A 15,243-nucleotide genomic window follows, 5' to 3' on the forward strand; every position below is an offset into this window, starting at 1 on the left:
TGGCCAATTCTGAACACCACACTATTGGAAAGATGTCAAGGCCTTAGAGAGGGTGCAGAAAAGATTTACTAGTTAAGAAAGACTTCATGGAGGGACTAGAGAAACTGAGGCTGTTCTCCTTAAAGCAGAGAAATTTAAGAGAACATTTTCAAGGCATTAAAATCACAAAGGCTTTTGATAAATTAAGAAATACTGGTTCCAGTGCCAGGATAGTCAGTGACCAGAGGCGGAATGAATTACACAGCATGTCAAGATTTGGAGTTTACTGCCAGAAAGAGTGGTGGAAGCAGATTCAATAACAACTCTTCAAAAAGGACTGGATAATTACTTGAAGGGAAAAAATTGCAGTTTAATGGGGAAAGAGCATGGGAGTGGTGCTCATTGGATAGCTCTTTCAAAGAGCCAGCACAGGCCCAACGGGCCAGATGGCCTCTTCTATGATGTATCATTCTATAAACCTACTTTAGCTATACCCAGCTCTATAATGGAATTATGGAAAATATTCTTACTAGTTGACTGGACCGTGAAAATTTGTTTGCACAGAAATCAAGGCTCTATTTTATCAGCAAAATAACAATTTAAATTTTAAACAGATAATAGTATGATCTGATGGCTTAAACACGTTGATATTAAAATGCCTGGAAACAAGTGAAACAAACAATTTTAAGCCAAACGGAATGATCTAATAAAATGTTTAATACAACAACCCATGGAAAATTGTTGCTTGCAAGTAGTTTCTATTGTATTTAAAAGTTACTGTAACGTTGGCAAACTTTGAGAAAGTAATTATTACAGGTCATAAGTAGATCATTTGGGTAGTATGAAGTAGTAGGCTGCAGGTAGGTATGATTAATTCCCCACATGGCAAATTACAAATCTTAGTAATGCTATTATGGGGAGGCATTGAGCAGAGCTCATACATATTTCTAAAAGGGAAATAGGAGAAAATTATCATTCCAGGTTGCTTTTGTACACTTTAGAGCAGTGAGTCATAGAAAGGCACAGGCAGAGGCCTGGGAAAGCAAGCGTGAAGGCTGTCTAGAAGCCTATAAGTGAAGGGAAGCAAAATATTTTGCATGTTTGTAACATAAATGTACTACTTCCAAAGAATCTGGAGTTATAGAATCCAATAGGTCACACAGTGTTCCCTTTCCACTGTTCTAGTGATGTAGCTCAACCTCCTGCTGAATCAACATGACGTTTCCACTTTCAATTCTTAAACCTGAGTAGTTCCAAGTACTTCCAAGTTGAGATCACCAAATTGGCAAGCTCAAACTCCCAGAAAACAAATCGCTTGTGACATGATTTAGCAGTGGAAAGTGATCTGCATCCATTTTCTTAGATTAAAAATGAAGATCTTCAAAGGCGAAGGACAATCAACAGATGGTTTAACTATCTGTGCCGTCAATAAAAGTTAATTAAAAAAAAGCTTATATCATGTCAGTAAAGCCTTCCATATTATGTGGGTATTATGCAGTTTCTGCAATAAGAATAAAGTCTAACATCTTAATGTTAAATGATCAGCAATGCAAAAAGAAACCATCTACCAGACCACACACGGAAGATTAAATTTACTTCAAATATGAAGGCACAATGAATTACCTGCCACAGGCCAGTTTGTGAACAACGTTCTATGTCTGCAGTGCCATTACCAAAGTGAGTCAGGTAATGGATGTGATCAAAGTACTGTATTTCAATTAATAGGAAAAGGAAAATGTCAAGCTTGTTAATAACAAGCCAATACAATGGTTATAATGTTTTGGGACATGTCTACTCTTTTGGTTATTTAGTTTCACTGCAATTAAATTCTAATCATTTTAATGTATGTTTGTTGGTTATCCAGAATTAATGGTGCAAATAGTGTTTAAAATAAATAGCTCTTTCCTGGAAATCACAATCTGGTATATTAACTTCATACTGTATTGTAAAATATGTAGGCCTGTTACATAATTGCCATCACTCACCCACTGTATATCATAATCTAAACTACATATTTGACTGAATCTGTAGCCCTAATGGAAGAATAAATCTGGAGTCAGCCAGAAGCAATAAATAATTACATACTTTGTTGGTCTCCCCAGCCGAAATAGCTCCAGTTGCCTGTGGGGTAGCAAAGGATAGCAAAGAATTAAAAGAAACTACATCATAACAATAAAGAACTAAACAATAAAGCAAGCAAACTAGAGATTCTAGTGAACATTCACTCAGCACTCAAATGTAACAAAAACAATGTTTCATCCAGAATACTTTTTATTTAAAACTCTGTAATGAGTCATTTTATATAATGCCCTCAAGATGTTAACTTGCATTGAATGGCTTATTAAAATTGAAATACTGGGAGATTTCCTGTTTGCAGTGTAGTGGATATTTAACTGCAATTGCACCTTGCACCTGGTATGTGGGGAATTCCCTTATCGTAATAATTATGCATTGGAAGCATAGAGAAGGGAGAGAGGATATTGGTGCAAAAGCAGAAATGGACTGCTAAATGCTGAATGTTAAATGGGCACCTGCACCTTCTATGTTTTGCAGGCACAGTGCTTTGAAATTATTTTTGCAGATGTATTAAACATAGCAGAGCACCGTTTTAACAGAAACCACAAAAACATCAAGTATTAGCAAGTAAATTTTATTGGAAGAAATGTGTTGTTGATCAAGGAATTTCCAGGAGATATCACTCCCACCCCTAAATTGAACGACCACTGGGACAGGGGTACGGACAGAAGAGAAGTGGGTGGCAGTGGGTTGACGGCACAAGCAGCTTGCACCGCATTTGCATACCACTGGCCTTTTTCTGTTCTCCTTCTTCATATTGTTATATGTAAATACTTGTTCATTTAGTACTTACAAAGGTATGGCTGATGAATAACAGTTTGCAGGGCCTGAAGATACAGTGCCTTCTACTTCACATTGGCATTCAATTCGCCTGTGGCAAACTACAGGCTAGAATATCCACTCTAGGGTATTCGGAGTTTAAATTAACTAAAGCAATACACAGCAGGTTAAACCCAAAACACAAATGAGAACCAGCAAGTTCAGGTGTCAACAAAGGAATAGGAAGAAATGGCCAGAAGGCCAGCTTCGGGCCATCCTTAATTACTAAATTCCAGGATTGATGCAATTCAGAATGCGCATATAAAAGTATACAGATTTCTGAACAACATCAATTATGTATCCCAGGAGTAGACTGTTGTATGGAATTGCAGTTCACTGTGGAGTGCATGATACCTCCAGCTTTAACTGCAGCTGAACTCCCTTAACAGAGTTGCTAATCACAACGCGAGATCTCAAGGAAAGGCAATAACTGACACTATACAGACTTCAGGCTCCAATATCAGTGCATCTGTTGTGTCTGGATTCATTATGCTGGGGAAGTGCCTGAATGGTACCCCGAACCTCAACAATCTCAATGCAACCCAGTGATCTGCTCCCATAGGGAGAACATGCTGAGTGAATGCCCAGCAGCAGGAGTGTGGCAAGCTAAAAGGGAGCTATATCTCTCAGAGCAACTCTACATAATTTGCATATCAACTAATCCATTCAAATTACCCATGCAGAGCCAGAAAGCAGGCAGGGCCAGGCAGCCACCACAGTAGAAGACATGGAACCAGTAGTTGCAGGACCTTTTTGTGACCCAGAGGATAGAGGCAAACTATCACCCCATTACTTGGCGATATCTACAAGCCAATCAAGCCACTTCCTTCTCTCAAAAGAGGATCACTAGATTAGGCAAAAAGATACCATTTCCACACACAGTCACAAAGTCAAAGCACTGAAGTGTGAATTAGATTTGAACTTTGCGTAGAGAGTTCATTTGTATTGGGCTCATATTTCTGTAGCAGCAGATGCAAGCATGATGGCTAAGGTGAAATACAGAGTTAATGTGTTATTTGGGTTTTAGTACATCAATTCATTGAGAACATGATATGGTAATGCATAGGGGAGATAGTGGCATGTGGTAATGTCACTGAACTAGTAATCCAGCAGCCCGGCCTAATGACCTGGGGACATGGGTTCATATCCCACCACGGCAGCTGGTGAAATTTAAAATTCAATTAATTAATAAAACTCTGGAATTCAACGCTAGTTTTCAGGAATTGTGCCCTAAAAGTATCAATTGTCGTAAAATCCCATCTGGTTCACAAATATCCTTCAGGGAAGGAAATCTGCTGTTCTTGCCTACCTGTGACTCCAGACCCACAGCAATGTGTTAACTCTTAACCTAGCAAGCCATTCAGTTGTCAATTAGGAATGGACAACAAATGCCAGCCTAGCCAGCGAAGCCCACATCCCATGAAAGAATAAAAAAAAACAAAGGGGCAACTTCCAAACTTAAATGAAATGGTGTGCTTCTAAATGTTGTTGAATTTCTCTATCTTACTGCAGCTGACAACTTCTCACGGTCTTTTGCGAGGCCTTCTTGACTTTTGTCTAACTCTTGCTGCATGGTGACTCCTCTTCTGATAGCATAACTGTGTAACATATAACACACTAATATCCCTTTGAACAACTTATTTTGGCTATTCAATAAGACACCTCTAGACCTTTACAGCCAGCAAAGATCAGCTAACAACACAAATTAGAGAATGAATCTGGCATCTTACATGATACTCATGGTTACTTAATTATTCATTGCATTAGCTGCTAAGCTATCAGGGTGCTGTTTTGATTTTTTTTTTAATAGCACAGATCTCTGCAGATGTTCCAAATTGCCATGCTCATACACTTTCACAGATTCATCTATCTGAAGGAGAAAATTAGGAACATCCCTTTGATTTTCAGAGTCATCTTTAGCCATTTCTTCCCAGCCTTCCAGGTGGTTTTTCAATAAAATACCTTTTTAGCGCTGTGATAGTGATAATTTAAACCAGTGTTAGGACCAACAATGATTGTGAAAACATCTCATAATCGACAAAGTAGAAGTAAGAACATTTTTTTAAAAAAGGAATGGTTTTACAGACACCAAACCTATTTCTTCTAAAACCTGGTTTTTTTGTTGCATTTTGGGTTCACATTCATATTCAACAGTATACCAAACTTCTTTTTGGATTAGCAGTTCTAAGCAGAGTACTTTGGGCAGAAGTAAATTAGCACTTTTAACTATGTGTAGTTGGATTAAGTAAGTATTGCAAACAGCGACATTAACCCACTACAGTTTTTTTATATCACTTACAACTAGAATGATTGAGTATATTTTACAAAATGTCCTATAAATACAATTTAGCAGACTCCATGCAAAGGCGATCAATGGATCAGTTTATATTCAGAGGTCAATTTTACACATTATTTGCTGTGTGATGCAAAACTGAATTCTATAATGAGTTACAGGTTAATAACAAAGTCTCCTCATTATTTAAAATGAAGGCCATGGTCCATTGGGACTAATACATGTACATTTACTGGTCTGTGGTTAGTGAAATCAAATGGATAAAAAAAGATTTATCCATTTCACTTAGGGTTAGGTCTGGTCAATGAAAATTAATGTTGCCTTACTGATAATAGAAATTAAAATTTTAAAAATGACCTTTTTACAGGTTTTACTTTTTATAAAGAAGATACTTTTAATATTACTATTAACATGTTTCAGGCAAAATTAGCACTTGAATAGGTGTTTTAAAAAAAGCTCTCAAAAGCTGAATTCTCTGGGGGACTTTTAACCTGAAAGATCACATGTGTTTGGGTGTGCTTGGGAGGCAAAAATACAAGCCAACGCCTGCATTTAACTCAAGCATGTTAGGCTGGTTGCATACAAGCTTCTCAGTTGGCTGCTGATTAAATGTACCAATCGCTCAACTGGAGTGATATCTCAAACTTACTTTTAAATTTAATAGCACATCCATGGGTTTCCTGAAACTCGTCAGTGAGAGTAAGGCGAGAACACAAAGAAATCAAGGGGGCTGAATCAATCTGAAGGAAATAGTGCAATAAATACTCAATACCCACAGCCTCTGACCTGCTCTTGTAGTGACAATATTTATGTGGTTGGTCCACTTAAGTTTCTGGTCAATGATAACCCCCCAGGATGTTGATGGTGGGAGATTTAGCAATGGTAATGCTGTTGAATGTCAGGGAGAATTGGTTAGACTCTCTTTTGTTGGAGATGGCCACACTCTGAAATGCTGCCTTGATGTTAAGGACAGTCACTCTCATCTCACCTCTGGAAATCAGCACATTGTCCATGTTTGGACCAAGGTTGAAATGAGATCTAAAGCTGAGTGTTCCTGGTGGACCCCAAACTGGGCATCAATGAGCAGGTTATTGGTGATGTCACAAAAGGTTTTATTTTTGTACTAAAATCTTGGACTTCTATGTGTTTCAAAAAAACTGAAGAATGGATGTTGCTCAGTGAAAGGCACCTGCAAACATAATTGGAATTCCAGCAACATTTTGAAAGAAAGTTCAGAACAAAAAGTTAAACTTTATGGGTGTTTTGAAAGGAAATTAAACTTGTAAAAGGACAGGAAGGTCAGCAGTTTCAAGGAAATCACAGGAGTTTGACCTTTCTTCAGAGCAGCTTCTGAACCGGAGGAAGATACTGTGTCTGGACATGGACCATGTTCAGGAAGGTTCTTTTTTCACTTTGGACCCTTTAAAAGCCTGTGAATTGGACAAAGAGCAGGCATTTCGAAATCTTTGCTCGACCTGCCTGGAGCTAAAGAAACAAGACCCAGAAAGATGTTACCTCTCTCTGTAAAGGAAACTTGCATCTCTTGAAAAGGAATCCTGTATTTGAAAGGTAGCAGACTCCTGTTGCCTCCTGTCTCTGAAAAATTTCTGCATCCAGTGAGATTCCCGCTCCTGTGTTATACGAAAATCCTGAAACCTGAAGAATTCTTCTGCTGCTAGACTGCTGCTTCAAAACCCAAGCAGACCTGTTGCTATACCCCTGATGGAAGACCTCTGTGTCGTCTGCTGCTGTTAAATTGCCGTGAACACCTACCCATCACAGACTGTTCATCAACACCGCCTGGAGAGACGTCGAGTGGCATCCGACCCTGGGACACCTCACCATACCGAAAACATCCTACCAGAACGTGAACCTCCATTATTTTTATTATTCCTTCTATTCCTAAGCAACAGTTGTAATATAAAACACCCTTTTGAAACCGGTTAACCATTTCTTTTTGAATGTGAGTGTTAAGGGATTAAGGAGTTTTCTCATATATATAGATTTATCTCGTTAGTAGTTAAGAGCTATTATTTATTTTCGAATAAATAGTTAGTGTTATTGTTCGTTAAAGAAACCTGGTTTGGTGTGCTTTATTCTGAGGGAAAAATAGAGTGTTTAATTTGGCTAGTCTTCGGTAGATGGGAAACTTTATTTGATATGCTGTGAGTTGTGGAGTAATGGGACTGAATTAACAGTGCATTACTCCCACTTTGGTCATAACAGTGAGCACTGTTAATGACACCTTCCATTACTTTGCAGATGATTGTGAGTAGACTGATGGGGTGGTAACTGGTGGATTGAACTTGTCTTGCTTTTTGTGGACAGGACATACCTGGGCAATTTTCCATATTGCTGGGTAGATGCCAGTGTTGTAAGTGTACTGGAACAGCTTGGCTAGAGGCATGGCTAGTTCTGGAGCACAAATCTACAGCACTATAACTGGGATGTTGTCAGGGCCCATAGTCTTTGCTGTATCCAATGCACTCAGCAATTTCTTGATATCACATGGAGTGAATCGAGCTGGCTAAAGACTGGCATGTGACGGTGAGGACCTCAGGAGGAGGGCAAGATGGGTCATACACTTGGCACTACTGGCTGAAGATGGTTGTAAATGGTTCAGCCTCATCTTTTGCACTCACATGCTGGGATCTGCCATCATTGAGGATGGGGATGTTCGTGGAGCCAGCTCCTCCTGTTAGTTGCGTAATTCTCCACTACCATTCACAATTGGATGTGGCAGGACTGCAGAGCTTTGATCTGATCCATTGGTTGTGGGATTGCTTAGCTCGGTCTATAGCATGCTGCTTCTGCTGTTTAGCATGCCTGTTGTCCTGTGTTGTAGTTTCACCAAGTTGGTATCTCATTTTTAGGTACACCTGGCGCTGCTCCAGGCATGCTCTTCTACACTCCTCAATGAACCAGAGTTGATCTCCTGACTTGATGGCATGGCAGAGTAAGGGATATGCCGGGCCATGAGGTTACAGATTGTAGTGGAAGACAATTCTAGCAGTTTTGAGCTGCTAGATCTATTCTGAATCTATCCCATTTAGCACACTTGTAGAGCTACACAACATGGAGTGTAAAGATGGGACTTTGTCACTGCAAGAATTGTGCAGTGGTCACTGCTACCAATACGGTCATGGATAGAGGCACCTGCAACAGGTAGGTTGGTGAGAATGAAGTCAAGTAGGTTTTTCTCTTGTGCTGGTTCTCTCACTGCATGTCCAGTCTGGACACAGCCAGTCAGTGGTGCTACTGAGTCTCTCTTGGTGATGGACATTGAAGTCCCCCATCCAGAGTACATTCTGTGCCCTTTCTTCCTTTATTACTTCTTCCAAGTTTAATCAAGTCAGAAGATTCACTAATGTGGCTAGAATGGAACATTTTTTATTTTGTATTATTATATGAAAGTGGGGGGTTAATTAGCTCAGTTGGCTAGACAGCTAGAGTGTGATGCAGAAAGATGTCAACAGCGCAGGTTCAATCCCTGTACCGGCTGTGGTAGTTCATGGAAGCCTGCCTCCTCACCTTGCCCCATGCTTGAGGTGTGATGCCCCTCAGGCTATACATTACCAACTGTCTCACTCTAATGGAGAGAGATGTCTATGGTCCTTTGGAACTATGGCTATAACAATTACATGGAAGTATGTTGTATGGATCGAATTATGAATGTTCAGTCTTGAAAGGCTGGACTGTGTGTTATCTTACTCTGAATTAAAGCAGCTGAATGATTTGCAACTGGCTTTATCTCACCAAGTGTTCACTTGGTTCGATTAAGTGCAAGTACAAAAGCCACAAAATCTGGATCAGGTCACAAGGAGTTAGTATGGTACATCCCCAAGTCACACTATCATACAAGCAAATATAAGACAGTCAACTCCCAGAGAAGTAAGGTGCTCAGCTTGTTTATGTAAGCAACTGGTGCTATTGTATTTGAGAAGGTATCTATGGCAAACCTGGATTTACAAAAGTAAAATAAAATGTTGTAATCTATATTACTTTCATATTTTCATCTGTTGTTTGCTGTTGCTGTAATTTGTCATGTTGTAATATTATCCACCAAAGCCAACGGCGTGGACTGTGATAGTGAGTAACTAAACAACAGGAAAAGATATTTAAAGCCAGGTTAAGTAAAAAGATGTGACCTAAGCATTAGTGAATCCAAGACAGAAATACATAATGCAGCTGTTAAATCAAGTTACCATTACTCTAACATTAGATAACTTCAAATTGTTCTTTATACGGTAACCACACCTCACCCTTCGTGACCAGCTTCATGTGACGGTCCTAGCATGGTTCCATTTCTAACAATCCAAATACAATGAGCACATCTCTACCAATGGTATTTGTTCCTCTCTCACCTGTCATTCTCAGGGTACTTCAAAGATGCAACCTTGGCTCAATTCTCCTCATCTATTTTCTGCTCTTCAGCACCATTATGCACAGGCCTATTTTCGGGAATTCCGTCCTTCCAGTTCTCTGCTTTTCTTTCTCCAGATAAAAAACTTATTTAAACATCATCTCTTCATCCTACCTTTTGGACACCCCTCCTAATTTTTTCCTTCCTGGCTCTACGTTCACTTCCTTATACCAACTTGTGAAGCAGTTCTTTACATTAAAGTTGCTGTATAAATACAAGTTATTGTTCTAGTCAGTGATGTGATATTGCTGATAATCACTTCACTTATCAATTCTCCCCTTCCTCCCCCTCCAAATATCAGATTTGCCATTTAAAATTAATGGTCATTGAGTCATGCTTCTCAAGGTTTCAATTTATCATTGTATTTCATGAAGGAATTTTAAAAATTTACAACTTTAGACCAGAGTTCTAAATGCGGCTCTCCAAAATCTTTTAAGTTCATAGCAAATGCCCTGTGGCAAGGTATCAACTTTTCCCACTTGCATTATAAAATCCTAATTGCTATCATAAAAATAATGAAATGGAGTTTTAGCTAGTTTGCACTGGTTTAATTAGGGCAATCCAGCTGAAATCGGTCAATTCAGCACAAAAGTTACATCAAGCATAAATTGAGTTTCCGCAATCTTTAACAGTGGTTTAAAAACATTGCACTGGAAACTGTACTTGCCCAAACCCCCAGATTGAAATTTTGTTTGCGGCCGTTCAAGGAGGAGCTTTAAACTGAGCTATTTTTGGCGCAATTTTCACATTGTAACAAATATTTAATTACTAAGAATCTCACTGGTATACACTGATGAAACTAGTAAATGGGTCAGTATAGTTTTTTTTTTAGAAGTAATTTTACTGATTTAAAATTGGATTACTCACAGGTAGAGGACTAGACATTCTGACTAAATATGTTTATTTTTGTGCTGAATCCATTTTCAGCTGTATTAATAAAACTGCACCAGGTTACCACTCTTAAATACATCAATATTTTTTTAATACAAAGGGAAATAAACAATTTTGTTCTATATGCTTCCCAATTGTGCTGGTTCATGGAAGATTTTAAATTTGTGATTATGTATATGTATTTGGGCAGAAACTTGAACCAAAACTTCAGTAAAACTGTACAACTTGTGCCTAGTTTCCCAATTGATCCAAAGCAGAAAATCTACACCGACATCTTTTATCCCAGGCTACATCAGTAAGCAGATGCAGCTCTACTAAACTATCAGGTTGATCATACAAATCAGTTATAAGGCAAGCTGTACACCAGGATAGAGCTTTGCAAAAATGTACTTGCAATGCCCAACTCTTTGATAGCTTTACTTATCGTTAGGAGAGCATTATTGGCAGCATCCGCTTTCTCAAACTTAAAAACACTCACTAACATGTTTATAAAGTTTCCAGGAGAACCAATGGACATCTCAAGCATGGGGCAAGGTGAGGAGGCAGGCTTCCATGAACTACCACAGCCGGTACAGGGATTGAACCTGCGCTGTTGACTATTTTAAACAAACTGGAGTTAAACTCCCCCCTAGGGGATTTGGATTCAATCATGAGTTATACTGCCACCTTCATATCAATGTGCACCTAAAACCACTTTGCACTGAGGCAAAACTAATCCCCTTGTAATATGTCATAGATTCTAAGAGGAAGAAGCAAGGTAAGATTGGTTGCAACATATCAACACACAATTGCACAATCTGTTGCACAGAATAATATAAGTATGCTTCTCAATACATATCAGAATGCAGCCATCATACGACTTTCTTTTTATAGCATCCTGACTAGTGTGTGTGTGTGTGTCATCACATTAATTTGAATATCTTTACATCTAAGGTGCAAAAGCTGCTACAAATGAATGTGGGCAAATAGGTCAGAACAGTCGGAACACGAACCGCCATCACTGCATTTTATCCAATCATTCCAGATCATGTTAGTGCTATTCAAGTCTCAATGTTACTTGGCAATTAACATTAAGTAGTGTCTCAATTGAGGTACAAGAAAATAATTATTCAATCAAGTTTTAAGTTCACAAATTGGCATTGCTCACTCACTGTAAAACCAGTGGTCCCGATAGTCAAGTACGGTAGCGTCAATTAGTTCTCAAGTAATTCAATGGCCTTAGAAGTTTCTGAATAATCAATTTAATCATAATGATTTTATTACTGATTAGTACAGGGTAGCTAAAAGTATCTACGTTAATTAGTTATTGGACCTATATACAAACATGTATGCAAACTAAATAATTCCTGTTTTGATTTTCAAAGTAGGATACAGATTTCTCTGTGTTAAGAATTGATGAGTCTTAGACTAGACTTCCAAAACCATTTGCATTAAGTGATACTTACAACATTGTGAACCTGGAATGGCTAAAGGCCTCTCCTCTTCTCGGAAAGTATACTAATTTAAAAAGAAAAGGTACCATCAAATCTTAATATTAAAAGCTACAGACCTTATTAGCATGAATGTATTGAACACTACTTACACAGTGTACTTCAAATGTTCAATCTCTGAAGCATTTCATAATAGATCATTTACTGTGATGACATGGGAAGTGCTGCATAATGGCTCAGGTTTTGAGGTCAGCAGCAAATGGCCAAGATTTTACACTCACCAGTGAAGCACAGCACTCACTATTCACCTCGCCGACAGCTGCCCACAAGGTTTAAAGGCTTTTGAGCGGAAACTTGCTCTAATGCTGCACTTGAATAAGAGTGCTGCCCTCTATGGAGCAAGAAACAGCATGGCTCTTCAACCAGAATTCTCACTGCGATACGCAGAGTTGAAACCAGGAAATGTAAAGCAGGAAATTTAAACTAGATTTAAATCATACACAGAAAGTGAAATAAAGGTTGGGAAATACAAATGTGATTAAGAGAGAGGGATAAATGAGACAGTCAGAAAAAAAGTAAACTCAAATTAATTTTAAAAAAATCTCCACTATAAATAATTTCGAAAGGAATGAGACGCCACACTTGTAAAATCAAATTTTTACAGCCAGAGAGGTTGATTTTCAGTAATGATCACACTGTTAAAAGTTCACTTACTCTTGAATGCACCAGCCCTAATTTTCTGGCATGTTTTGTGGGGGGATCAGTGGACAATTACTTCACCTTCACACCATTGCATTGATTTCTATGCCAAGTCTATCAGCGAGGATCTGTCAAAGCACACCCTGTGGAGGAATATGCTATCTCTGAAAGCAACCTACGGATTTCTGTGTTTAACTGCGCATGTGCAGACACTGTCTGACTGTATGTTATGACAGCGAGCACAGACAGCCGCACCCTTATTCCTATTGCAAAATTCGGCCAATGTCTTGTAACAAAATGATGTAACAGTTCAATCCAAAATAGGGATATATACCTTTGGCCCTCAAAGTCTTGCCAAGAGAGCAACTTTAAGTACTTGGCTTGCCAAAATGATGAGATGTTATTTGTGCTTGAATTTATAGTTGATAATTAAATGTTTGGCCTTATAGTTTTCAAAGTCCAAAACTGGGGATACTATGAAATCCAAAGATTTAATCCTCATTATACTGTCCGGCAATACGAGTTTATCTAGAGTGTTAGAGTTAATTTTTAAAAGTAAGACATCCAAAATTTATGATCCAAATTTTGCCAATTTATTTCAGAAGTACATGATTTCCATAGTACATGAATTTCCAGTGAATTACTAAACATATAGTGATTATGTTTGTAAGTTCAGTTGCACTGTATTTAACACTTACATCATCGTGATCTCTCATTGCATTCAGTTGCTCCAATTTTTTGGCCCAGTAACGTGCCTCTTCTTCTGGGATATCTGCCATAGAAAGTATAAATTTTCATGTATATTTGAAGAAATGCTTAAACTTTAAAATGTATAGTATATTTTTATAAATCAGTATGATTATTCAAACTAATTAGCAGCATTAACAGAGATAGTGTTATTAGCTATTAAAATATGACATCCAAATGTAGCAGAAAATTCAACTTTCATTAAATCCAACAATGAAACTAGATATAGTCAAATCTCATTACAACAAACTCAGTACTCGAAGTTTCCTTATAACAATCTTTGTGCACCACATAGTAATTTCATTGCAGTCAGTACCGGGTATTAAACCCCAATAAGCTGGACACTGGCCATGAAAAACTATCTTACTTTTTCCCATGAATTTATGGTAACAGGGTTCAAATATTCATTCAACCACATTGAATTATTTTATCCATCAATATTTCTAAAGTGCTGGTGGTTTCTCAATAGAGTTTTGATGAGACAATGTAAAGTTCAGTTCGCGGAGGTGCATTTCATTTCGTTCTGTTTGTCACATTTTGTACACAATTCCAGGTGCTTTGTGTAGATTTCATTTTTTAATTACACAAATACTGTTTATATTAATCATAAATGTGAAGAAAAGAAAATATTGGAAATTTGTCAGTAGCCAATAAACCCAGTTCAAGCTTGACCTTCAAGCTTTGCTCATTTAGGCTACCAATCTTTTCAGAGACAATGTAGCAAGATGGCAGCCAGTTAGGAGCTGGTGCTGGAATTTGGTGGGGGCAGACTAAGAGTTGGTGCAAATGGCACAGATGAAGGACTGCAGTGCTGCGGCTGGGGGGCTGAGGTTCGGAGTGATTGTGAAGGTTATGCCTTGAAAATGTCACATAGGACGGAATGAGCAGAAATAGTGGAAATGTGGGAGGGTGTGAGCAACATTTGACTGAGGCCAGGGTTTCGGAGTGATCTGACACCACTCAAGGTAGAGGGCATTGACACTTGGAAACATGGAATGGTAGGAAGGAAGGTCAGTAGCGTTGGGTTTCACTGCTAGTAAGAGAGAGGTAGGGATGGAGATGAACAATATTTTAGGAGATGTAGGCAGTGATCTTGAAAACTGACTAAATATGAGGTTTGAAGACCAACTCAAAAAGGTCACAAATATGCCAACTGGCACCAAGAGGTTATGCATGTGCAGAAGTCCCAAAACAGTAATTAAGGGGCATTAACACAATCTAGAGAGTCGCACAAGGTATTGGCACTGCAAGTTCAAGTAAAGAAGGCAAGCTCTAAATTAGAGTATAAAGCCAGCCTCGGGGCAGGGGAAAATTGTTGAAGTTATTTATAATATGGCACTTGCAAGTTTTTGAATATGTTTGGCAAATTGTTTCAGAATTGTTCACTTTTTGTGCAATTATCATGCTTTAAATTTTAATTAGGGGCCAACATGCTTAGATTTTTGTCAGTGGAACATTCACTTCCCATGGCTCACTTCACAGACAGCAGTTTGACATTTTTTCGGTAAAGAGATATTTCAGCCAATCAGAACTTTTTGCCCTACAAACATTTCCCAAAGCATACTGATGTATTTTGCCCTATGGATGCATGACAGACCCAAACATTTCAGTTATATACATCTTAGATCAATAAATTGACTAGCCATTATTTTCCCAGGAAAATACAATACTGCAATTTGAAAAATTTGGCAAACTATACTAATGTGTAGTCACAGTAGCTTGTTTGTATAATTCAATTACTATTTTATTTCCCATTTAAAGTAAAGGTAAAATAGGAAAGACATGAATAGAGTACCTTAGTTTTCTTTACACCATGAAAAAACTTCATTCAACAAGGTTACACCTCAACTTTTTCAATGGTTTTTACAGTGAGACTAAGTGCAACA

General features: G+C 38.3%; 1 protein-coding gene across 1 annotated transcript in view; it reads right to left on the reverse strand.

Moving 5' to 3' along the window:
* Positions 1 to 15,243, reverse strand: part of LOC137351442 (protein unc-13 homolog A-like) — a 281,799-nt gene that overhangs the window by 229,834 nt on the left and 36,722 nt on the right. Inside the window, 2 exon segments of the mRNA XM_068015888.1 lie at positions 11,927 to 11,978; positions 13,309 to 13,382. Coding sequence (XP_067871989.1) covers positions 11,927 to 11,978; positions 13,309 to 13,382 — 126 coding nt within the window.

The sequence above is a fragment of the Heterodontus francisci genome, chromosome 36, assembly GCF_036365525.1.
Source record: "Heterodontus francisci isolate sHetFra1 chromosome 36, sHetFra1.hap1, whole genome shotgun sequence".
NCBI classification, from domain to species: Eukaryota; Metazoa; Chordata; class Chondrichthyes; order Heterodontiformes; family Heterodontidae; genus Heterodontus; species Heterodontus francisci.